General features: G+C 43.2%; 3 protein-coding genes across 6 annotated transcripts in view; all 3 read right to left on the bottom strand.

Annotated features, from left to right (window-relative positions):
- Window positions 1–35: 35 nt before the first annotated feature.
- Window positions 36–16,310, bottom strand: LOC110487491 (uncharacterized). Of its 3 annotated transcripts, XM_090197555.1 has the most exons (4): window positions 10,007–10,107; window positions 9,692–9,834; window positions 4,995–5,190; window positions 36–1,545 (listed from the first exon to the last, which is right to left on the bottom strand). In XM_090197555.1, the coding sequence occupies exons 2-4, from the start codon at window positions 9,698–9,700 to the stop codon at window positions 359–361; spliced, it is 1,392 nt and encodes a 463-aa protein (XP_090053681.1). In that variant the 5' UTR covers window positions 9,701–9,834; window positions 10,007–10,107; the 3' UTR covers window positions 36–358. The 3 variants fall into 3 exon arrangements, with proteins under 3 accessions (XP_090053681.1, XP_036797835.2, XP_090053680.1); XM_036941940.2 differs by lacking the exons at window positions 9,692–9,834; window positions 10,007–10,107 and adding an exon at window positions 16,168–16,310; XM_090197554.1 differs by lacking the exons at window positions 9,692–9,834; window positions 10,007–10,107 and having other exon boundaries at window positions 4,995–5,329.
- LOC118938485 (uncharacterized) lies at window positions 13,563–15,108 on the bottom strand. Its single transcript, XM_090194542.1, has 3 exons — window positions 15,100–15,108; window positions 14,892–14,964; window positions 13,563–14,798 (listed from the first exon to the last, which is right to left on the bottom strand). Exons 1-3 carry the CDS (start codon window positions 15,106–15,108, stop codon window positions 14,104–14,106), a joined length of 777 nt encoding a protein of 258 aa, XP_090050668.1. The 3' UTR covers window positions 13,563–14,103.
- A 1,272-nt stretch (window positions 16,311–17,582) lies between the features above and the next one.
- LOC110485323 (serine/threonine-protein kinase LMTK1) overlaps window positions 17,583–24,154 on the bottom strand; it is an 84,494-nt gene continuing 77,922 nt past the window's right edge. For both annotated transcript variants that reach the window (XM_090197528.1, XM_090197529.1), the window contains one exon: window positions 17,583–22,384. In XM_090197528.1, the coding sequence (XP_090053654.1) occupies window positions 22,356–22,384 (29 nt within the window). In that variant the 3' untranslated portion in view covers window positions 17,583–22,355. The remainder of the gene's footprint in view (window positions 22,385–24,154) is intronic.

Raw genomic sequence — 24,154 nt, 5'->3', positions numbered from 1 at the left:
GTGGTAGTCAATTATTTTTTAACTAATGCAGTTGATTGGGGAAACTAACATTTATTGTTAGGGTTGACATCCATACAAGCATTACACTCTGATTTGTACCTCAATATATTGTGACATACACATATAAACAATAGTCTAAACGTAGGATAATTTTGCTGGGGGGCAATGAAGAGATTCAGAATTATTCATCCATGGCCTTTTCTTTCCATGGCAATTCCATTGTTTTGCTCGAGTTCAATTGACTTCTTTACCGCATCTATGTTCCAAACAGGTTACCGTGGTGATCAGACTAAGTCAACCGTTTAAGAATGAGCGATGGATATGACGGTTCACTAGATGTTTTCTACTGATCCATTATTTAGGGATCTGGAACCGGTGTCAGATAGGAGGGAGTTGAAAGACACGTTTGTGCTTTCTGGTGTTTTTTCATTGGCCCTAAATGAACAAATATCTTTCCACATACACAGATATAAGGGTTCTCTCCAGTGTGTGTTCGCTGGTGTCTAGTCAGGTTCCCTGACTGACTAAAACTCTTCCCACACTGATCACAGCTATAAAGCCTCTGTCCAGTGTGTATTCGCTGGTGTCTAATCAGGTTCCCTGACTGACTAAAACTCTTCCCACACTGATCACAACTATAAGGCCGCTTTCCAGTGTGTGTTCGCTGGTGTGTAATCAGATCTCTTGACTGACTAAAACTCTTACCACACTGATCACAGCTGTGAGGTGTCTCTCCAGTGTGTGTTCGCTGGTGTGTAGACAGGTTGGAAGCTCGAGCAAAGCTCTTCCCACACTGATCACAGCTATAAGGCTTCTCTCCAGTGTGTGTTCGCTGGTGTCTAGTCAGGGACGAAGCGAGAGCAAAGCTCTTGCCACATTGATCACATTTATAAGGCTTCTCTCCAGTGTGTGTTCGCTGATGTGTAGTCAGGTCTCCTGACTGAGTGAAGCTCTTCCCACACTGATAACAGACATAAGGTTTCTCTCCAGTGTGTATGCGCCGGTGTATAGTTAGATTTTCTGAAAGAGAAAAGCACTTTCCACACTGATCACAGCTATAAGGCTTCTCTCCAGTGTGTACACGCTTGTGTATGGTTAGGGTTCCTGCATTAGCAAAGCTTTTCCCACAATCAAGGCAGGGATAAGGCTTCTCCCCTGTATGTATTCTCAGATGAGATTTTAAGGTGTTAGAAGCAGCGAAACTCTTCCCACACTGTGAACATCTGTACGGATTCTCTCCTGTATGGATTCTATGGTGTAACTTAAGACCTCCTGGACAGGTGAAACTCTTCCCACACTGAGAGCAGCAGTATGGTTTCTCTCCGGTGTGAATCCGCTGGTGAATAATGAAGCCACTCCTTCTAGTGAAACTCTTCCCACAGTCAGAGCAGCAGTGGTGAGGTTTCTTCCCTGAACCTCTCTGCTGGGGTTTCCTGAGTTGTTCTGATCTGTAGAGACTCTTTTTTGCCTCGTCAGCAACATGATGTTGAGGCTCCCCAGATGATAAGCCCCTCCCACTGAGAGAATGATGGTTAGGGGTGTCCCCTGTGAAGCAAAGACATTGAATAACTAGGTTTTGCAATGCATTAACAAATACGACCCTCAGTATAAACATAACTGCCAAAATCAAAGGAAACACTTGAGGAAATTAGGGTTCTGGCGGCTCTTATGGTGTTGGGTAAATTTTCCTGGCATGCTTTAGGTCCACTCAACCACTTAGAGGGCAAGTTAAACGCCAATAAATGCAGAGCCATTGAGTGTTCACCTTCAACCTATGGTTGATGACAATGCCCCCATCCACAGGGCATGAGTGTTCACTGAATGATTTAATGAGCATAAAAAAACATAGTTATTACTTTAACTACTGTTCCCTGAAGGAGGGAAATAAGGTACAGCTATAGGGAGTTCACGTACTAGCGCCCTCTACTGAGGAACATTAGAATCACGCTTGACAAGGCCAATGAACACCGTGCCGCACCAGAAGTCTCACCTTCTCATGTGATAAAACTAAGGTACGGAGTCATTCCTTCAATTCAGTACCGCTCCTAATCTGAACATTGCGGTGTGAGGACAAACAACGGTTGTACCTTGTTTGCCTCTTTCATTGAACATTAGTTCTAGTCATAACTGTAGGTTCCCTTTTAGTCAGGAAACTCAGGGGATCTGAAATCACGACCCAACCCAACACCAAATGAAATGGCCCACGGCAGACCACCTAGGGTTCCAACCCAACAACAAACCTGTGGCATCTGCAAGTTCAAACCCCCGAGCTGACAAGGCACAAAAATGTCGTTCTGCCCCTGAACAGGCAGTTAACACACTGTTCCTAGGCCTTCATTGAAAATAAGAATTTGTTCTTAACGGACTTGCCTAGTTAAATTAAGGTAAAATGTGCGATTGGTTCTGAACTTGTAGACCTTAAAATGCCTGTCTAAAATGGGACAAATTGGGTGGGTCTAAAATCTAGGGATGTTTCTCTCTCATTGTGATAGGTGCGCGGGATCTACTGCTTTCCCCACTCCGCAGAGGGACCAGCTTTCACTTTACCTTCAGGAGTAAAATGGAGCCTGTGCCAAGCAGACTGACGCTGTTCTTGAGGGAACAGGAGCAGACTTGGGTGTAGATCCGGAAGTCAGGGCAGCCAGCTAACTGCCGGGCCTTTGTCTGCAAATCCTCTCGAAGACAGTCCTGCCTTGGCAGAAGAATACTTCAGAGGAAGGAAGCCGCGACGCACCGTGTCCTGCATAGATGCCAAGGCCGAGCCAAACAACCCCGTAGGAGAAAGTGTCTCTGCCTGTCCAGCTGGTCTCTCTCCGGCACCTAAGACAAAGTCAACCAGAGGTGGCGCTCTTCCACCACTGAAGCCCCTATGCTTCTCCCGAATGCTGAAATCGGCCATAGTAGGACTCTCAGTTAGGAGCTATGTGTGGGGATCCCCACAGCCAGGGCTGCCAATAACTCAGTTTGGTAAATCTGCAGCATTGTGACCATGTTCAGGGACTGGGTCCTGGTACACCTTGTCAAGCTGCAACCCTGAAAAATAACGATACTTATTTGGGAGGGATGTGTTGGGAATTAGCCATCCCTTTGTTAGCCAATGAGGCTAGGTAGACAGCTAGCTTCCCATCCAATGGAGGCATTGTGACAAGCCCTGCCCCCTCCATACCCATGAAGTGCAAATACCCATGCAGCATAAGCTTGGCTGAATGCAGCTGAGTCCGAGGTGTGTCCGAAGCAGGGTTGAGGTTCTGGTGACGCTACGCAATGCACTTCCAAGTTGCTCGGCTTCAGACGCAATCGTTGGGCAAGTGTGGGAATTAATGATTCAGCGTCTGTGCCACCAGTAAATACAGGTAGTAGTGTTAAACCTCCTTCACAGTCCCCGCAGACAAACTATTTTCTCATGGCTTCTGGGAAAAATATATTTTGGCATGCTCAACCGGTGTCGCTCATTCAGCCGATAGAGACTTAACTGGTGTTCTCCACTAAGCAACGAGTGGGAGTTAGAGCCTTCTCAGGTCTCTCCTCCACCCGTTACAGGGTCTGAGCTGCCGAAGCATCCCATCATTAGCTCTGACAAATTGAAAACCCTAGTCATTGATGACTCTATTCCCCACAATATCAGACTTAAAAAAATAATTATCCAACGATCACCCCCCTGGTGAACAATGTATGATCGTTGGATAATTATTTTTTTCAGGGCTACCGACGTAAAGGCTCATCTGAATATGGAGCTAGGCATCAACGATGTTGGGATGAAACAGTCTGGTTACCAAGTGTAACATAACTTCAGCGTGTAACTTAGCTAAAAAGATGTGTTGGCATCAAGTAATTGTCTCTGGCCCCCTCCCAGAACCGGCCAGACACCACGTCGCCAACCAAACAGGAGCCCTGCACGATGCCAAAAGAGATATCAGCTGGCTCTATATCACTACACTGGGAGGATAGCGCCATCTGATCCCACCACGAGCCCAGGTCCACCCCTGCATCCCGCAACTCAGACTCCGCCAAGGTACAGGCGCCCAGGGGAGGAAAATCACACTCGTTACCACAAAGCCTTCTATGGAAGGCGACACGTTTCTCTAAAGTGCTTAAACGCAGCCGGCAACAGTGGTCCCATGAGCCAGATCAATCCAGGGCAGCCCGAGCAGCCATCCAGCAGAGACATACAAGACTAAACTCGTGAGTATTATTCAAAGACATGGTGAAACCGCATGATTGTGGGCAAGGTCGTGAACTCAAACCCGGCTTAACAACCTTCATAGACTCGTTTGTACTAGCCATCTTCCTTACAACCAGTTAGCCACGCTAAAAAGCCACAAGAATAACTAGCAAACATTTTGGTAAGAAATTTCACAAAACTAGTTACCAAACTTTAACGCACAACTTCCAGAAGGATAAGCATAGTTAGTGGGACAGTTCAGTTTTAATAAATCCTGAAATTGCATTCCAATCTTTGTTTAGAAGAAATGTGTGAGATCGTTCTGCTCAGCTGGAGATGAAGACAGGAAGAAATTGAAGGAATGACTCCGTGCCTTGGTAGGCGGGGACTCCACTGAAGCACAGGGTATATTGGCCTCGTCAGGCGTGACTAATGTTCTTCATTAGAGTTGCACTAGCGCTCAAACTGTCCACAGCTGTATTGGGCCAAGTTTCCTGACTGAAAGGGAACAATGCAAATCATACGTTTGTTACCAGATCTCAACCAAATGGAACACTTATGAGATTTCAGGGGCGCGAACCTCAGACAGCGTTTTCCACCACCATCTATAAAAACACCAAATCCTTGACTTTCTCGTGGAAGAATGGTGTCGCATCCCTCCGATAGAGTTAGACACTTGTAGAAACTATGCCAAGCCACATTTAAGCTGTTCTGGTCTATTAAGGCACTATGTTGGTGTATCTTTTGGTAGTTACCTGTATATATATTGTTTATTAATCAATGAGCAGTTAGAGAAGCAGATTATAGTTTAATCAACACACATTGTTCTTACTTGATGAAATCAAATCTCCATCTTCTTCCTTCTCATCCTCCTCGTGTCCTTCTCTCACAGTTCCACTCTTCCCTGGTGTTTTCCTGCAGTCGACCAGCCTCACAAACACCCTCTTCAGACCCAGCAGTAAGGCGCTACCAGGAGAGTTGTGACCAGGGCACCCCGGCAGGGTGGAGGGGGACGGGCTAGCTCTGTCCTGGTGACCACCCAAAGTATTGTACATAGAATATCATTAGACCAAACATTTTATTACTTTAGTGTTTAGTCTAAATCTCTCTACAACACTGTTCCAAAAATGCAATTGAGAAAAACTGTAATGGCACTTACTAATGAAGTTTGTAGTATTGACTGTCCCCATAAGACATTTTACCACTATAGCCGAGTTTACCATAGTCAAATCTAATTGTATTGGTCATACGCGCCGAATACAACAGGTGTAGAAGTCAGAAGTTTATATAAACGAGTTTTAATGACTCCAACCTAAGTGTTTCAACCACTCCAAATGTCTTGTTAACAAACTATAGTTTTGGCCAGTCAGTCATCTACTTTGTGCATGAAAAGTCATTTTTCCAAAAATTGTTTACAGACAGATTATTTCACTTATATTCACTGTATCACAATTCCAGTGGGTCAGAAGTTTACATACACTAAGTTGACTGTGCCTTTTAAACAGCATGGAAAATTCCAGAAAATTGTCATGGCCTTATAAGCTTCTGTTAGGCTAATTGACATCATTTGAGTAAAATGGCGGTGTACCTGTGGATGTATTTCAAGGCCTACCTTCAATCTCAGTGCCTCTTTGCTTGACATCATGGGAAAATCAAAAGTAATCATTCAAGACCTCAGAAAAAAAACTGTAGACCTCCACAAGTCTGGTTCATCCTTGGAAGCAATTTCCAATTGAAGGTACCACGTTCATCGGTACAAACAATAGTATGCAAGTATAAAGACCATGGGACCACGCAGCCGTCATACCGCTCAGGAAAGAGACACGTTCGGTGTCCAAGAGATGAACGTACTTTGGTGCAAAAAGTGCAAATCAATCCCAGAGCAACAGCAAAGGACCTTGTGAAGATGCTGGAGGAAACAGGTACAAAAGTATCTATATCCACAGTAAAACGAGTCCTATATCGATATAACCTGAAACGCCGCTGGGCAAGGAAGAAGCAACTGCTCCAAAACCACCATAAAAAAAGCCAGACTACGGATTGCAACTGCACATAGGGACAAAGATTGTACTTTTTGGAGAAATGTCCTCTGGTCTGATGAAACAAAAATAGAACTGTTTGGCCATAATGACCATCATTATGTTTGGAGGAAAAAGGGGGAGGCTTGCAAGCCGAAGAACACCATCCCAAACGCGAAGCACGGGGGTGGTGGCATCATGTTGTGGGGGTACTTTGCTGCAGGAGGGACTGGTGCACTTCATAAAATAGATGGCATCATGAGGGAAAAGTATGTGGATATATTGAAGCAACATCTCAAGACATCCGTCTGGAAGTCAAAGCTTGGTCGCAAATGGGTCTTCCAAATGAACAATGACCTCAAGCATACTTCCAAAGTTGTGGGAAAATGGCTTAAGGACAACAAAGTCAAGGTATTGGAGTGGCCATCACAAAGCCCTGACCTCAATCCCAGAGAAAAATTGTTGGCAGAACTGAAAATGCATGTGCGAGAAAGGAGGCCTACAAACCTGACTCAGTTACACCAGCTCTGTCAGGAGGAATGGACCAAATTCACCCAACTGCTTGTGGGAAGCTTGTGGAAGGCTACCCGAAACATTTGAGGGTTTCTGGCATGATGGTGTTGATGTGAGCCATGACCAGCCTTTCAAAGCACTTCATAGCTACAGACGTGAGTGCTACAGGTTGGTAGTCATTTAGGCAAGTTACCTTAGTTCCTGTGCCCAAGAACACTATGTTGGTCTGCTTAAAACATGTTGGTCTGCTTAAAACATGTTGGTATTAAAGACTCGGACAGGGAGAGGTTGAAAATGTCAGTGAAGACACTTGCCAGTTGGTCAGAGCATGCTCGCAGTACACGTCCTGGTAATCTGTCTGGCCTTGCGGCCTTGTAAATGTTGACCTGTTTAAAAGGTCTTCGGAGGGCATAGCGGAATTTCTTATAAGGTTCTGGGTTCCAGTCCCACTCCTTGAAAGCGGCAGCTCTAGCCTTTAGCTCAGTGCAGATGTTGCCTGCACTGAGCTAAAGGCTAGAGCTGCCGCTTTCAAGGAGTGGGACTGGAACCCAGAACCTTATAAGAAATTCCGCGGCTTGTAATCCATGGCTTCTGGTTTGGGTACGTACGTAGTCACTGTGGGGACGACGTCGTCGATTTACTTATTGATGAAGACAATGACTGATGTGGTGTACTCCTCAATGCCATCGGAAGAATCCCGGAACATATTCCAGTCTGTGATAGCAAAATAGTCCTGTAGTTTAGCATCTGCTTCATCTAACCACTTTTTTATTGACTTCCTGCTTTCATTTTTGCTTGTAAGCAGGAATCAGGAGGATAGAATTATGGTCAGATGTGTGGAGTAAAGGTGTGTGTGGAGTAAAGGTGGTCTAGATTTTTTTCTCCCTCTGGTTGCATATTTAACATGCTGATAGAAATTTGGTAAAACAGAAGTTTCCCTGCATTAAATTCCCCGGCCACTAGGAGTGCCGCCTGTGGATGAGCATTTTCCTGTATGCTTATGGCGGAATACAGCTCATTGAGTGTGGTCTTAGTGCCAGCATCAGCCTGCGGTGGTATGTAGTCAGCTACCAAAAATACAGATGAAAACTCTAGGTAGGTAGAGTACCTCATGATATGCTCTAGACCACACTAACTCAGGCGAGCAAAACCTCAAGGCTTCCTTAGATGTCATGCACCAGCTGTTGTTTACAAATATACATAGTCCATCACCTCCTGTCTTACCAGACACCTGCTGTACTATCCTGCTGATACAGCGTATAACCAGCCAAGCTGTATGTTGATAATGTCGTCATTCAGCCACGACTCCGTGAAGCATAAGATATTACAGTTTTGAATGTCCCGTTGGTAGTTTAATCTTCCTTGTAGGTCGTTGATTTTATTTTCCAATGATTGCACATTAGCTAGTAGAACGGAAGGCAGATGGGGTTTATTCGATCGCCTACGAATTCTCAGAAGGCAACCCACTTTTTCTCTGTCTTCTTTTCACGCAAATGACGGGGATTTGAGCAAGTTCCCGGGAAAGCAGTATGTTCTTCATGTCGGGATCATCGGACCCGTTAAAGAAAACAAGAAGCTAATATTCACTGTTCTGATGTCCAGAAGTTATTTATTTTCAGTCAAAAGAGACGGTAGCAGCAACATTATGTACATAATACGTTTTTTTTAAATAGTTCAACTGTAATCGCACATACTACAGAAGTTTTTAGTATTAACTGTCCCATAAGACATTGTACCACTATAGCCTAGTTACAAATAAATGTATGTGTACTATAATAACTTTGGAAATAGTGGCATGTTTTTATCCATATTACTGTAGGGGGAGTGTGTTGAGCCGGCCTTGTTTCTAGGATACCATACACAAAATGAATAATTTGACCAAATATTTAGGAAGAGGTCATTTCATGGAGTCTGTGAAGAAAGAAAACACATGAAAAAAAGTGGAAAGCAAGTTGGGTCCAAAAAAACTGAATTTGGCGTAGAGGTTTAATGGTGCTTGTATCTTAACCAAAGTTGACAATTTTAAGATTGTTCTATACATCAGTTGGGGTCTTAATAAGCGTTGAGTTCCTAAACCAGGCATTAAAATGCATCCTTGTAGCTGTGTGGGCTAATAGCTGTGTGGGCTAATGTAGTCAACATGTTGGCCTTGGGTAAGTTGAGCCAATGGCACTTTGAGCAAATGGAAGTGTTTTCTTCCCAGGTGTAATGCCAGGCATTATCGCTGGGATATGAGGTAACAACAGGGCTTAGTCTATGCTAAGTGTTTCAAAAGTACAATGTTTGTGTTAGGTGTTAAACCTGTGTTAAATAATTGTGTTGTTCCTCAAGCAAGGAAGGGGCCGATGACATCAGTAAAGTGTGTACTTCACTGTATCTACAGTTGGGATATTGCTTTTCAACAATAACATTTATTTAAAAAAATATTTAAAAAAATTAAAATCACCGGAGGACTACTTTAAAGTGTGGGAGAGTGGGGTAAGTTTAGCAATGTTTTACATTCAGCATCACTACTTCAAGGGAAATAGTATTCTTTCTATATTTTTCAGCAATTTTTACGGTATAGCCAATTTAGACTTTTATGGTTGTCACCTCTTCCTACATATTTGGTCACACAATTGTGTGCACAGTTTCCTATAAACAAGGGGTGGCTCAACTTTACAATTATATTTGACCATTTTTACTCCAGTAATTTATAAATAAAATAATGTACTTTTTACTCAATACATTTTCCCTGACAACAAAAAGTACTAGTTACATTTCGAATGCTCCCCGGATAGTATATTTAAGACCAGATACTTTTACTCGGTGACTTTCACTTTTAGCCGAGTCATTTCTACAAAGATATCTTTACTCAAGTATGAGAATTTAGTACATTAGCTGTTCAAATAGAACGCATGGAAGTGGACGATCAAATGTGAAAACTAGGCCTAGATATTTCAAACACCACACTGACCACAGTAGGTCTATATTGCTAACAAAAGGCAACCAAACTTACCCGATACATTGTTGACGCTATTCTTCCTTCAACGTTTCTTCAAGAAATGTGTACGCTATAGTTACGTTGTTTGTCACAGCGTTCAGATAACTTTTATGGCATTGTCGCAGGCGATTCCAGTCTCAAGTCTACAACTGAAACAGCTAGATCAGAGCAATCAAACGTCTATTTAAATATCAAAACTGGATTCAAATGTATGTAGGCTAATCTTACTTCAGTAAGATCCTGGATAAGATTTTACCTGAGCTATAAAAGTCAAGAAAACATTCAACAACATCCCATTCACCAATAATCATGTTTTCTGCTATTGTCTACCTGAAAGCCACTTGGAACAAAGATCTCTTCGAGAGTCCAGCCAGAGAGAACAATGACATAGATATTTCACTGGAGGTATAAATGTGAAGCATCCGGTTGGCGTTTCCACTCACTACCAAATATGGTGGTGAGAGGAAGCCCAGTGGCTGGCAGTGAGAGAAGATGGAGCGAGATGGATTTTGGCCGTCATTTTGCTCATTTGATCTCAATGCAGTTTTTTGTTTCCAAAACTAAAATATGTTACGAACAGATAGGACTAACTTTGAAAGACTTTACCGTTTGCAAAAGTTTTTAAAAAGTGCGTTGTTTAGGAGTGCATGGAATTTAGTTATTGCACACGCGCACTTATGAGTAGGCGTTCCATAACCGAAATATGCAAATACATGCTAGAACCAGCCAATGTTAGCTCTGCCCATCTTTTGCTTGTTCCATTTGCTCACATTGGAAACAACAGGCTGTGGTCTATCTTGGGTTAGTTATAAAAACCATTGGTCCAACGTGAAGTCCTTCTTCAATAGTATTTATGGAGGTCTGCAAACAAACGTTAGAGGTGCATGTTGCCACCTACTGTACAATCCATTATACTTGGTGAACCCTTATGAAAAACAGAACACTCCCTGCAATTCTTCCACGGTAAAATCATGTAATCCCAAGTACTTTTCTGCAGCTGCCACCACAACATAATTTATGTGACTTCAATTCAATTTTTGCGGTACAGTTGATAGCAATGGTTATGAACACAAAGAAACCAACCTTACTGAAACACATATTATTGCTAATCACTCTCGAGGATCCCTCGCCCTGTACCCATCCTCCTCTGCTACTCAAATCAAATCACATTTTATTGGTCACTTGTTCCAAACAGAAAAGGTGTAGACTTTACAGTGAAATGCTTACTTACGAGCCCATTCCTAACAATGAAGGGTTAAAAAAAATGTAAGATAAATATTTGCGAAATAAAAAAGGAGACACTTTCACACTATTCAAATATGCTGCTGCTTCTCTGTTTATTATGTCCTGATGGCCTAGTCCCTTTTACCCCTACTACATGTACATACTGCTTAACCTCAATCACATGTTCCCCTGCACATTGCCTCGGTACTGCTACTCTGTTCATTATGTCCTGATGGCCTAGTCCATTTTACCCCTACTACATGTACATACTGCTTTACCTCAATCACATGTTCCCCTGCACATTGCCTCGGTACTGCTACTCTGTTCATTATGTCCTGATGGCCTAGTCCCTTTTACCCCTACTACATGTACATACTGCTTTACCTCAATCACATGTTCCCCTGCACATTGCCTCGGTACTGCTACTCTGTTCATTATGTCCTGATGGCCTAGTCCCTTTTACCCCTACTACATGTACATACTGCTTTACCTCAATCACATGTTCCCCTGCACATTGCCTCGGTACTGCTACTCTGTTCATTATGTCCTGATGGCCTAGTCCCTTTTACCCCTACTACATGTACATACTGCTTTACCTCAATCACATGTTCCCCTGCACATTGCCTTGGTACTGCTACTCTGTTTATTATGTCCTGATGGCCTAGTCCCTTTTACCCCTACTACATGTACATACTGCTTTACCTCAATCACATGTTCCCCTGCACATTGCCTCGGTACTGCTACTCTGTTCATTATGTCCTGATGGCCTAGTCCCTTTTACCCCTACTACATGTACATACTGCATTACCTCAATCACATGTTCCCCTGCCTCAGTACATTGCCTCGGTACTGCTACTCCTTGTATATAGCCCTATTATTGTGTTACTATGTGTGGGGCCCATTTGCATGTGTGTTTTGTGTGTGTGAGTGAATGTAGTGTGTGTGTTGGCGTGAGTGTGTGGGTAGTCTAGTGAATGTGTGGGTAGTCTAGTGAGTGTGTGGGTAGTCTAGTGAGTGTGTGGGTAGTCTAGTGAGTGTGTAGGTAGTCTAGTGAGTGTGTAGGTAGTCTAGTGAGTGTGTGGGTAGTCTAGTGAGTGTGTGGGTAGTCTAGTGAGTGTGTAGGTAGTCTAGTGAGTGTGTAGGTAGTCTAGTGAGTGTGTGGGTAGTCTAGTGAGTGTGTGGTTGTCTAGTGAGTGTGTGGTTGTCTAGTGAGTGTGTGGGTAGTCTAGTGTGTGTGGGTAGTCTAGTGAGTGTGTAGGTAGTCTAGTGAGTGTGTAGGTAGTTTAGTGAGTGTGCGGTTGTCTAGTGAGTGTGTGGGTAGTCTAGTGAGTGTGTGGGTAGTCTAGTGAGTGTGTGGGTAGCCTAGTGAGTGTGTGGGTAGTCTAGTGAGTGTGCATAGAGTAAGTGCAATTTGGTTGTTGTTGATATAAATAATTAAGGAGGTCGACTTTTAGTGCCTTCAGAAAGTATTCAGACCCCTTGACTTTTTCCACTTCGTTATGTAACAGCCTTATTCTAAAATTGATTAAATACATTTTCCCCCTCATCAATCTACTGCATAATGGCAAAGTTAAATCAGGTTTGACATTTTTTTTGAGGGAAATGTAATAAAAATATACAACAGAAATACCTTATTTGCATCATAAGTATTCAGCACCCTTTACTCTAAGACTCAACATTGAGCTCAGGTGCATCCCGTTTCCGTTGATCATCCTGGAGATGTTTCTACAATCTGATTGGAATCCACCTGTGGTAAATTTGATTGATTGGACATGATTTGGAAAGGCAGACTCTGTAGATCTCTGAAACAGGATTGTGTGGAGGCACATATCTGGGGAAGGGTACCAAAACATTTCTGCAGCATTGAAGATCCCCAAGAACACAGTGGATAGAAGAAGTCTGGAACCACCAAGACTCTTCCTAGAGCTGGCCGCTTGGCCAAACTGACCAATCAGGGGAGAAGGGCCTTGGTCAGGGAGGTGACCAAGAACCTGATGGTCACAGACAGAGCTTCAGAGTTTCTCTGTGGAGATGGGAGAACCTTCCAGAAGGACAACCATCTCTGCAGCACTCCACCAATCAGGCCTGTATGGTAGAGTGGCCAGACGGAAGCCATTCCTCAGTAAAAGCACATGACAATCCGCTTGGACTTAGACCATGAGAAACAAGATTCTCTGGTCTGATGAAACCAAGATTGAACTTTTTGCCCTGAATGCTAAGCGTCACGTCTGGAGGAAACATGACACCATCCCTACGGGGATGTGTTGTTTTGGCATCATGCTGTGGGGTTGGTTTTTCAGCGGCAGGGCCTGGAAGACTAGTCAGGATCGAGGGAAAGATGAATGGAGCAAAGTACAGAGAGAACCTTGATGAAAATCTTCTCCAGAGTGCTCATCTGTCAGGTGGATGCACTATCTTGGCAAAGGAGAAATGCTCCCTGATAGGCATGTAAACACATTTCTGCACAAAAATGATGTGTGCACATGTAACATTTATGGGACCTTTTATTTCAGCGCATGAAACATGGGACCAATACTTTACTTTTTGCGTTTATATTGTTTTTCATGGATATAATTATGTAATGCATAATTTCTTAAAGTTTTAGGAGCATTTTAATACATTTAGTGAATAAATAATTAAGTGTAAAAATAAGCAGAAGTTGTTCAGAAGATAATGGATTGAATTTATTGATCAATTGAATACATACTACTGTTGAAACATTATTCTACATGTATTTTATTTAACCTTTATTTAACTAGGCAAGTCAGTTAAGAACAAATTCTTATTTACAATGACGGCGTACACCCGCCAAACTTGGACGACGCTTGGCCATTTGTGCGCCACTCTATGGGACTCCCAATCACGTGTGATACAGTCTGGATTCGAACCAGGTTGTCTGTAGTGATGCCTCGTGGTCGAAGACTGAGATGGTCTTAGAACACTGCTCCACTTTATTCCACTTTTATCTGGAACTGGATAGGAGGGAGATGAAATATGGCATATTGTTGCTTTATGGTGTTTTTTCATTGATCTTTCCACAGACAGACATAAGGTTTCTCTCCAGTGTGTGTTCGCTGGTGTGAATTCAGTGTCCCTGATTGACTGAATCTCTTCCCACACTGATCACAGCTATAAGGCTTCTTTCCAGTGTGTGTTCGCTGGTGTCTATTCAGGGGGGAAGCTCGAGCAAATCTCTTTCCACACTAATTCCAACTATAAGGCTTCTCTCCAGTGTGTGTTCGCTGGTGTCTATTCAGGGGGGAAGCTCGAGCAAAGCTCTTTCCACACTGATCACATCTATAAGGCTTCACTCCAGTGTGTGTTTTCTGGTGTGTAGTCAGCTCTCCTGACCGAGCAAAGCATTTCCCACACCGATCACAACTATAAGGTTTCTCTCCACTGTGTATCCGCTGGTGTATAGTTAGTTTTTCTGAAACAGAAAAGCACTTTCCACACAGATGACAGCTATAAGGCTTCTCTCCAGTGTGTACACGCTGGTGTATAGTTATGGCTCCTGCACTAACAAAACCTTTCCCACAATCAAGGCAGGGGTAAGGCCTCTCCCCTGTATGAATTCTCAGATGAAATTTTAAGGTGTGAGAAGCAGTGAAACTCTTCCCACACTGTGAGCATCTGTAAGGTTTCTCTCCTGTATTGCTTCTTCTGTGTACTTTAAGACACCCTGGACACGTGAAACTCTTCCCACACTGAGAGCAGCTATACGGTTTCTCTCCCGTATGGATTCTCAGGTGATATTTTAAAGTGTTAGATGCAGCAAAACTCTTTCCACACTGAGAGCAGTAGTACGGTTTCTCTCCTGTATGGATTCTTAGATTATATTTTAAGGTGTTAGATGCAGCAAAAGAGTTCCCGCATTGAGGGCAGCGGTATGGTTTCCCTCAGGTGTGATTCCGCTGGTGAATTAAGGACCTTTGTGTAGTGAATCGCTTCCCAAAGTCAGAGCAGTAGTGGTGAGGTTTATTCCCTGTACGTCTCTGCTGGGGTTTCTTGAGATGTTCTGATCTGGTGAGATTATTCTCTGTCTCGTCAGCATCATGATGATACTGAGAGAAACAAAGACATTGAATAACTAGGTTTTGGAAATATGGGTCCCTAAACAAATATTATCATAAATATACAGTATATTTTGTATCTATCAATTAACAGAAGTTGCAGAAGCAGATTGTAGTCTAATCCACACACCCCATTGTTCTTACTTGATGAAATCAAATCTCCATCTCCTTCCTTCTCGTGTCCCCCTCTTGAAGTTCTACTCTGCCCTGGTGTTTTCCTGCAGTCGACCAGCCACACAGACACCCTCTTCAGATTTAGCAGTAAGGCCTACTGGGAGAGTTACGACCCTGGCACTCTGGCAGGGTGGAGGGGGATGAGCTAGCTCTGTCCTGGTGAACGCAGGAGGTATTGTACATAGAAAATAATTTCAGCACTTTGGAAGTGGTATATATATTTTTTACTCTTAGTACAAATGTCAAAACTGATAACACTTGTAATGTCTTATGTTCAGAACCTTTGATTGAGCATTCAGTGGAGTTGACCACAACTCTCACCACTGAGCTAATCTTGATTAATCCAGAACTAAAGTCTCACGTAATTGGTCAGCTGCTCGACGAAGTTCTGGGTTCATACGTGTTAGGAGGAGAGATTAGGAGATGTAGAACAAGGAGCAGAACCGCAACGAGGAGCTCCACCCTCTCAAAATACGGGCCTTGACACACTGCCGGGACTTGAGGTAGGCCTATACAAACAGTCTAATACATATTTAGGAAGGAATCAAGAAATATTAGTAAAAGAAAAAACATTCAAAAGAGTCAAAATAACAGAATAGCATATTCTGAGTTTAAAGGTAGACTCCGCGATATGAAGTAGGCTAGATGCACAAAGTAAACAGCATAGTGGGTGAATTGCCGCAATTACCCAGAGCATTGTGTGCGATAGGCTAGAAGGTTACTTTGTTGAAGGACAAAATATCCCAACAAGTTAATTACCGCCATGGTTTACTTTGTCCAGCTTTAATTACCGCCATGATTTATTTTGTCCAGCTGTTCAAATGTAACGCATTGATGTGGAAGATGAAAGATTATGAAAACTAGACCAATACATTTTATACAGTAGAGCTATAGGCTACTGTTAGTTAACCAAACTCACTTTTTATACCACACAGCAGAGATATAATGTTAAAAGTTAACTGAACGTATAATTGTATACAGCTGAGCTATTCACTACTGTTAAAAAGCAGCCAAACTTACCAAATTCATCAAGGAAGCTACTGTTTCTTCACATGACAAGAAATGTGTAGGCAACAGTTATTCCTTTGTCATAGCGTTCAGATAAACATTATACCAGAGCAATCAAACATCTAATTAAATATCAGAAAACGATTTAAATTGTGACAAATAAACGTCTCATGTAGGCTGACCTTACTTCAGAAAAATTATTTGCAAAGAGATTACCTGATCTATAAGTCAAGAAAACGTTCAACACCCTTTTCAAGAATCCTGTTGTCTGCTACCGCCTACTTTTACCCAAGAGCCACTTGGAACACAACGTTCTCTTCTTCTTCTTCGATGGGGTTTAACGGCGGTTGGTATCCAATGTTAATGGCACATTATCGCCACCAGCTGGTAGTGGCATTGAAAAAAAAAAAACATGGGATATGGGAAAAATGATATCATACCAAATAAAACACGTCAACTAAGAACCAATCCCACTTATTCAATCACAGTCCACTCCAAAATGCATCCATACACAGGCTCAGGGTTCCGTGATGGCCATACATTCACTGACTCAGCACAGCCCCCCGCCCAAAAAACGTTCTGCGGCATTCACGATTCATTCCAATGTTCTTAGATTTCTTCTCCGCTTGTGCTGTACAGTTTCTGACCATTGCAAAGTCCCCCTTTTTACCATGTAGCATTTCACTATTCCTCGGTTGATGAGAACCCTTCACTGGTCTTGGTTGCTCTACTACCATTGTTTATTCCCCATCCTTCCAATTCTCTCACTGCCTCCAGATAGGAGACACACTGGACACTACTTACCCTTGCCACCTCATTCTCCTTCACCCTAACAGGACACTACTTACCCTTACCACCACATTCTCCTTCACCCTAACAGGACACTACTTACCCTTGTCACCTCATTCTCCTTCACCCTAACAGGACACTCCAGGAATTCAGGCACATGTTCACCTCCACAGTTGCAGCATTTCCATTAATTTGGCATACAATACTCTTCCCTTCTGCACACACTTGACAAATGACCAAATCTTTTACATGTATGACACTGCTTGTGCACTAAAGCTCTTACAGGTTATCTCATGAATCCTAACTTTATATGAGAAGGGAGAGACTCTTCATCATAGAACAGTAGCAAGGATGAAGTTCATTTATTTTCTCTATGAGGACAATGTGCTGCCCGGCAGTGGCGGATCACCTGGGGCCTCTGGTCAAGGAGTGTTTCACTGATTCCCAGGTTGCTAAAGACGACAAGCGTGTTGACAAATTACCCAATGTTCATGATACTTTTCTGGTCCAACAATGTGAGGGTGCAAAAACATACAAAGTGGGAATGCAGCTGATTAATTTGCTCAACTGCTCAGGCACCTATAATCACATTAATTAATTACAGCAAACGAAGCAATACATGTGACAGACACAAGAGGGGAAAAAAAACTGTCTTGATTTATTTGTCTTGAATTCTACTTTAGCACGACAGCCATGAAACTGAGACATAGGTCTTGAGGAATGGAACTAGCCTGGATGCCAGTTGCTTTCTGCTCTCTTACCAACACCTTGTGGAATTGCTATGTCAAATGTTTGGCTTGACAATGAGTTGGAAAGAGCAGATCTGGGACCAGGCTAGAATGGATCTATAGAGTGATGATGATTTAGTATTTGGTATTTGATTAGAATCCCCATTAGCTGTTGCAAAAGCAGCAGCTACTCTTCCTGGGGTCCATGATGGTGTTACTACTGGTGTACGGACCAACCCATCTCACCTACTCAACTCTCAACTAATATCAATTGTCTATTTAGCTTAGCCATTGGTTATTGTTGTCCTTTCTCTTTGGCAAATGGCCAACGTGCATAAAGATGGCAGAATTCAGATATGGCATAATTGTTTTAGCACTATCTACTGTGTTTCAAAACTATGGCGCCCGACATGTTTTAGTGTGCCATTAAATCAGCTTTTAGGACCTTTTAGGATTTTCAAAATGGCCACCACCTTGAAGCTAAAATCGGGATCATGTATATTGTGCTAATGACAAAAGCAATGTACAATACGGCAAACACAGGGAAAACAAGGAATTTGTGGTAAGTGCAATGTTTACGCACCGCCACTATTTAGACAAGCCGACATGGACTGGTTGAGGACTTATGCTCCACAGAGAGCGAAGAGGAGCGGGTGAGTAACTCCACAATCTGGCTGCAGTGGATTACTTTAAAGTGGTGTCTGAAATACAATGGCAGCAGGGTATGTGCAAAGTTCTAGACTGATCCAATAAACCATTGCATTACTGTTCAAAATGTTGTATCAAGTCTGCCCAAATGTGTCTAATTGGTTTATTGATACATTTTCAAGTACAAAACTGTGCACTCTCCTCAAAGAATAGCATGGTATTCTTTCACTGTTACTGTAAATTGGACAGTGCAGTTAGATTAACAGGAATTTCAGCTTTCTGGCCATATCAGATATGTCTATGTCCTGGGAAATCTTCCTGTTACTTCAAATGTCATGCTAATCACATTAGCTGAATCGTTCCATTGTAGGGACACCGATCCCATAGAGGTTTTAAAGTTGTGACTGAAATGGCCCATATTCCCTATATAAGTGCACAAATATGAGTATTTTTCTTAGAGCACTATACAGAGAATATGATGCCATTTCAGAAACATACTCATATTGGTAGATAAGAAATACTAGGGGAAAAGTTTCTCTTCTTGCAAAATGTGAAAAACTTAAAAGGCAGGCAGAGAGAGAGAAAAAATAGAGTTGGCCCTTTTAGTGACTCAGGAGAATCAGGGCAGTGTATGTATCAAATGTCTTAGAGAATGAGTACTGATCTAGGATCAGGTCCTGCCTGTGTGATCTTATTTATTGCGATCTAAAAGGCCAAACTGATCCTAAGTCAGCACTCCTGCTTTGAGACGCTTGATACATGGCCCCGGAAGGAGAGGAGAGGGTACAGCAGTAGTAAAACCAAGTCAAATGATCTTGAAACATGTTGATAACATTCATACATTATTATGTGAGATGTGTCAATCTGTAACCGTCCTGTTGCAATGTCTGTACACCTTGAACACCTGTACAGATAACCATCTCTTACATGTAATAAAATAGACCTGCATTAGATGGTGTAGGTAGACCGGTGACAATCACAGCTTCATGACAGATATAGTATAGACATGTAGTTGAATTGAAAGGCGCTCTTGCATTTAAACATACAGGGCTGGTTTCCCAGACACAGAATAAGTCCTGGTCTCAAAACCTATTTTAATGGTGATTCTCTATTGAAAGTGTTTGTTAGTCCAGGACTACGATTCATCTGTGTCCAGGAAAACCGTCCAGAAGAGATATTATGACCAAACCAGTTTGGCTGTGGCTTCACCTGGGTGGCGTCCCAAATGCTCTATGGGCCCTGGTCAAAAGTAGTCTACTATAAAGGGCCCATTGGGTCCTGGTCAAAAGTAGTGCACTATAAAGGGAATAGGGTGCCATTTTAGGATGCAAATCTCTTTCTTCTATTCATCCCTCTTTTCTCTCCCTCCGTCACATTCCACTCACTGTATCGCTGGTTAAATGAAACGTGAGCAAAGCTACTGTATGAATCATTACATGGGCTAGACAGTAATGTATAATGCTTTATAGCGTCCTTTATAATGCATTATAATACACTAATAATGTTTTGTTACCAACTGACCCTTGAGTTTCCAGGGACAGACACAAACAGGGATCCTGGGTCACGTTCATTAGGGCACTTAACGGAAAAGGTTTTGCAATGAAAAACGTTAATGAGCGTGTCTTATTGGACAAGTCGGACAAGTGGGCAGCAGGTAGCCTAGTGGTTAGAGCCAGTAACCGAAAGGTTGCTGGATCGAATCCCCGAGCTGATAAGGTCAAATCTGTCATTCTGTCCCTGAACGAGGCAGTTCCTCGGTAGGCTTTCATTGTAAATAAGAATTTGTTCTTAACTGACTTGCCTAGTTAAATATATATATATAATTTTAAGTCCAGATAGTTTCACCCTCATTTCAGTACTTTCCCCCCTATTCATACCTAAGGAACATGACCCTCATGGATCTATGCTGTAACAGATCCACTACATTAACATGACAAACAGTGTTCTCCGCCTTATATTTCAGTAATGTAGACCCAACACAGGGGTGACCTGAAACGTAAATGCAGGTACAGTAGATGTATTTTCAACATTGATCTATAGGTGGTGCTACTAACAGGCTCCTACAACGCTCGGCTGAAATGGCACTCTTATCAGGTTTTGTTCAGTACGAAAAAATGTGTTCCAATTTTCACGGCTTCAAACCCTAAATACATCTACTTTAGAGCTTCTCAACTGGCCTAATAATTCTAATAGAGGAAGTGCATGTTGAACAGATGTGGAGGTCTTCATTGACCAGAGAGAGAGAGGACCCTTACCAAAAAATATTGCCATTAGAGTGCAGTATAACTGCAGTTTGCTGCAAAGACAGCAAACTGAACCTAACTAACCTAATAACTGAGGTTCAACTGCAGTATAACTGAGGTTCAACTGCAGTATAACTGAGGTTCAACTGCAGTATAACTGAGGTTCAACTGCAGTATAACTGAGGTTCAACTGCGGTATAACTGAGGTTCAACTGCGGTATAACTGAGGTTCAACTGCGGTATAACTGAGGTTCAACTGCAGTACACTGCAGTTATTCTGTAAGTACTGCATCCAGAATACCACAGTTGACTGCAGTTACTGCACTTTTACTGCAGTTTCAAAACGGCAACCTTTTTTTGTAAGGAGAGGAGTAACTAACGTTACAAAGAACTGTGAAACAGACACATACCAGTGTTACCAAGTTGTAAGCAGAGCCATATATATTATAACATACATAGATTTCAACAGGGCTCTGGCTCTAATGATTTGTTATGTAAGGGATAATCAACCAGAGACTATGCGTTCTATGGAAGGTGTGGAAGGTGTGTTCCAGCTGACTTTCCACTTTTCCAGTATGCATAGAGCCCCAAGTTGATTATCCCTTTTATACCAGGGCTATAATTGAACACATTTGCTGCTAGAAATGTGTTAATTCGCCAGTAGAAATGTGTTTAACATCCACTGAAGTAGCTAGCAAGTTTACTAGACAGCGACAGTGGTTGCCTTGGTAACCAAACAAACAGACTTGCTAGTTTAGCGAACCAAACCATCAGTCCTAGCTCGACATTATGAAAATCGAATTCAAACAGGCCAATAATGTTTTCAATTGAACTTTTGCTTTCAAAAGCAACTCAAACATATAATATGTAAGAACGAACCTTTCTATCGTGCAAATATACCGTGAGTTATACGGAAATAATGCACGCTCTAGAATGCCCTTCAAGCCAATCAGAAACACATATTCAATGCTATGGTATAACATCATAATAATACATTTTTTTATCCCTGAACTAAAACATCAGCAAGACCGTCCACCTTCCTGTGGCTTTGTCAAGGGGGCACAGTAAGTTCCGCAGTACCCCCACCCCTATTCCTCTGTCATTTGTAAAGGGGGGGGGGGTTGTCTTCATCTTTGAACCCCCACAGAGAGCAGCTTCCTGTGGGGCGGTCATCAACCATTATTCAATGGCTCCAGGGAAGCACTGTAACACTGTTCTAGAAGACCCAACCAGCCGATGAGCAAGCAGATGGAGGACCAAAGCAGCCAATGAGAGAGCAGCAATGAGACCAAGTCTGTCATTTTTTTCTCTTTTTCTCTTTTTCCCTTTTCCCCAAATGACTTGACGCTACTGAACGTCAATGGTGATTTGAGCAAAGAAGTTATTAATAATTGTCATAAGTGTAGATGTTATATATCTCTAAGACATCTATATTATCAGTCACATATGGACGGCTCGGTTGTGGTCCTCTCGGGACTCTGTCATCATTCCTACAGCTAGTCTCTCCGTCTCTCTCTGGAGTAATAATACAAAGTTAGAGAAGGAACCATTTAAGGTGTTTGTCTGCATCCCAAATGGCACCCTGTTCCCTATGTTTTCCACTATTGTTGACCAGGGCACATAGGGACTAGGCTGTCATTTGGAATGTAGATGTTGTGTCACTACGATACAAGGCATTGGCTCATACAGGGTCATCAGGTTCTTGAGATCCCAGGTCTGAACACCTGGTAGTCGTACTAGGAGAGGAGGTATACTCCTTCCTGTCATGGAGAAGACCCCTTCAATCCTTCTTTCACTGCCTCTCTCCATCTTCACTGCTCCCTGTGAGACAAGAGAAGAGGATTCGTTAGCGCAGATGTGACGTTTTCCCTTTTCACACTGTCGTGTCGACCTGAGCTGTACTGACCTGGTAACATAGTGTCCAGGCTAGCTGTACTGACCTGGTAACATAGTGTCCAGGCTAGCTGTACTGACCTGGTAACATAGTGTCCAGGCTAGCTGTACTGACCTGGTAACATAGTGTCCAGGCTAGCTGTACTGACCTGGTAACATAGTGTCCAGGCTAGCTGTACTGACCTGGTAACATAGTGTCCAGGCTAGCTGTACTGACCTGGTAACATAGTGTCCAGGCTAGCTGTACTGACCTGGTAACATAGTGTCCAGGCTAGCTGTACTGACCTGGTAACATAGTGTCCAGGCTAGCTGTACTGAGCTGGTTACGTAGTGTCCAGGCTAGCTGTACTGACCTGGTAACATAGTGTCCAGGCTAGCTGTACTGACCTGGTAACATAGTGTCCAGGCTAGCTGTACTGACCTGGTAACATAGTGTCCAGGCTAGCTGTACTGACCTGGTAACATAGTGTCCAGGCTAGCTGTACTGACCTGGTAACATAGTGTCCAGGCTAGCTGTACTGACCTGGTAACATAGTGTCCAGGCTAGCTGTACTGAGCTGGTTACGTAGTGTCCAGGCTAGTCCTGTTCACAACACTGAGCCCAGGCTAGCTGTACTGAGCTGGTTACGTAGAGTCCTGTTCACAACACTGAGCCCAGCCTAGCTGTACTGAGCTGGTGTTGTTATGCATCCACCATAGCTGCTGGAGTGGACAATGTACTGTCAAAAGAAAGAGCAGCACAGTACAGCTAGCCTGGGCTCAGTACAACTAGCCTGGGCTCAGTGTTGTGAACAGGACACTATGTTACCAGCTCAGTACAGCTAGCCTGGGCTCAGTGTTGTGAACAGGACACTATGTTACCAGCTCAGTACAGCTAGCCTGGGCTCAGTACAACTAGCCTGGGCTCAGTGTTGTGAACAGGACACTATGTTACCAGCTCAGTACAGCTAGCCTGGGCTCAGTGTTGTGAACAGGACACTATGTTACCAGCTCAGTACAACTAGCCTGGGCTCAGTGTTGTGAACAGGACACTATGTTACCAGCTCAGTACAGCTAGCCTGGGCTCAGTACAACTAGCCTGGGCTCAGTGTTGTGAACAGGACACTATGTTACCAGCTCAGTACAGCTAGCCTGGGCTCAGTGTTGTGAACAGGACACTATGTTACCAGCTCAGTACAACTAGCCTGGGCTCAGTGTTGTGAACAGGACACTATGTTACCAGCTCAGTACAGCTAGCCTGGGCTCAGTACAACTAGCCTGGGCTCAGTGTTGTGAACAGGACTCTATGTTACCAGCTCAGTACAGCTAGCCTGGGCTCAGTGTTGTGAACAGGACTCTATGTTACCAGCTCAGTACAGCTAGCCTGGGCTCAGTGTTGTGAACAGGACTCTATGTTACCAGCTCAGTACAGCTAGCCTGGGCTCAGTACAACTAGCCTGGGCTCAGTGTTGTGAACAGGACACTATGTTACCAGCTCAGTACAGCTAGCCTGGGCTCAGTATTGTGAACAGGACTCTCCGTAACCAGCTCAGTACAGCTAGCCTGGGCTCAGTGTTGTGAACAGGACTCTACGTAACCAGCTCAGTACAGCTAGCCTGGGCTCAGTGTTGTGAACAGGACACTATGTTACCAGGTCCGTACAGCTAGCCTGGACACTATGTTACCAGGTCAGTACAGCTAGCCTGGACACTATGTTAC

This window comes from Oncorhynchus mykiss, chromosome 13 (genome assembly GCF_057628025.1).
Source record: "Oncorhynchus mykiss isolate SJ-2025 chromosome 13, ASM5762802v1, whole genome shotgun sequence".
In the NCBI taxonomy this organism is placed as follows: domain Eukaryota; kingdom Metazoa; phylum Chordata; class Actinopteri; order Salmoniformes; family Salmonidae; genus Oncorhynchus; species Oncorhynchus mykiss.
This window is presented reverse-complemented; position numbering and strand designations above follow the sequence as displayed.

What these genes read in the sequence shown, in the direction of transcription:
- LOC110487491 (XM_090197554.1), bottom strand. Translation starts at nt 5,217, where the DNA reads ATGTACAATACTTTGGGTGGTCACCAGGACAGAGCTAGCCCGTCCCCC. An exon ending in TGGAGATTTGATTTCATCAA is followed by an intron (nt 1,546 to 4,994) that starts GTAAGAACAATG and finishes TTTGCTTCACAG; the next exon opens with GGGACACCCCTAACCATCAT.
- LOC118938485 (XM_090194542.1), bottom strand. An exon ending in CAAGAAACCCCAGCAGAGAC is followed by an intron (nt 14,799 to 14,891) that starts GTACAGGGAATA and finishes ATCACACCTGAG; the next exon opens with GGAAACCATACCGCTGCCCT.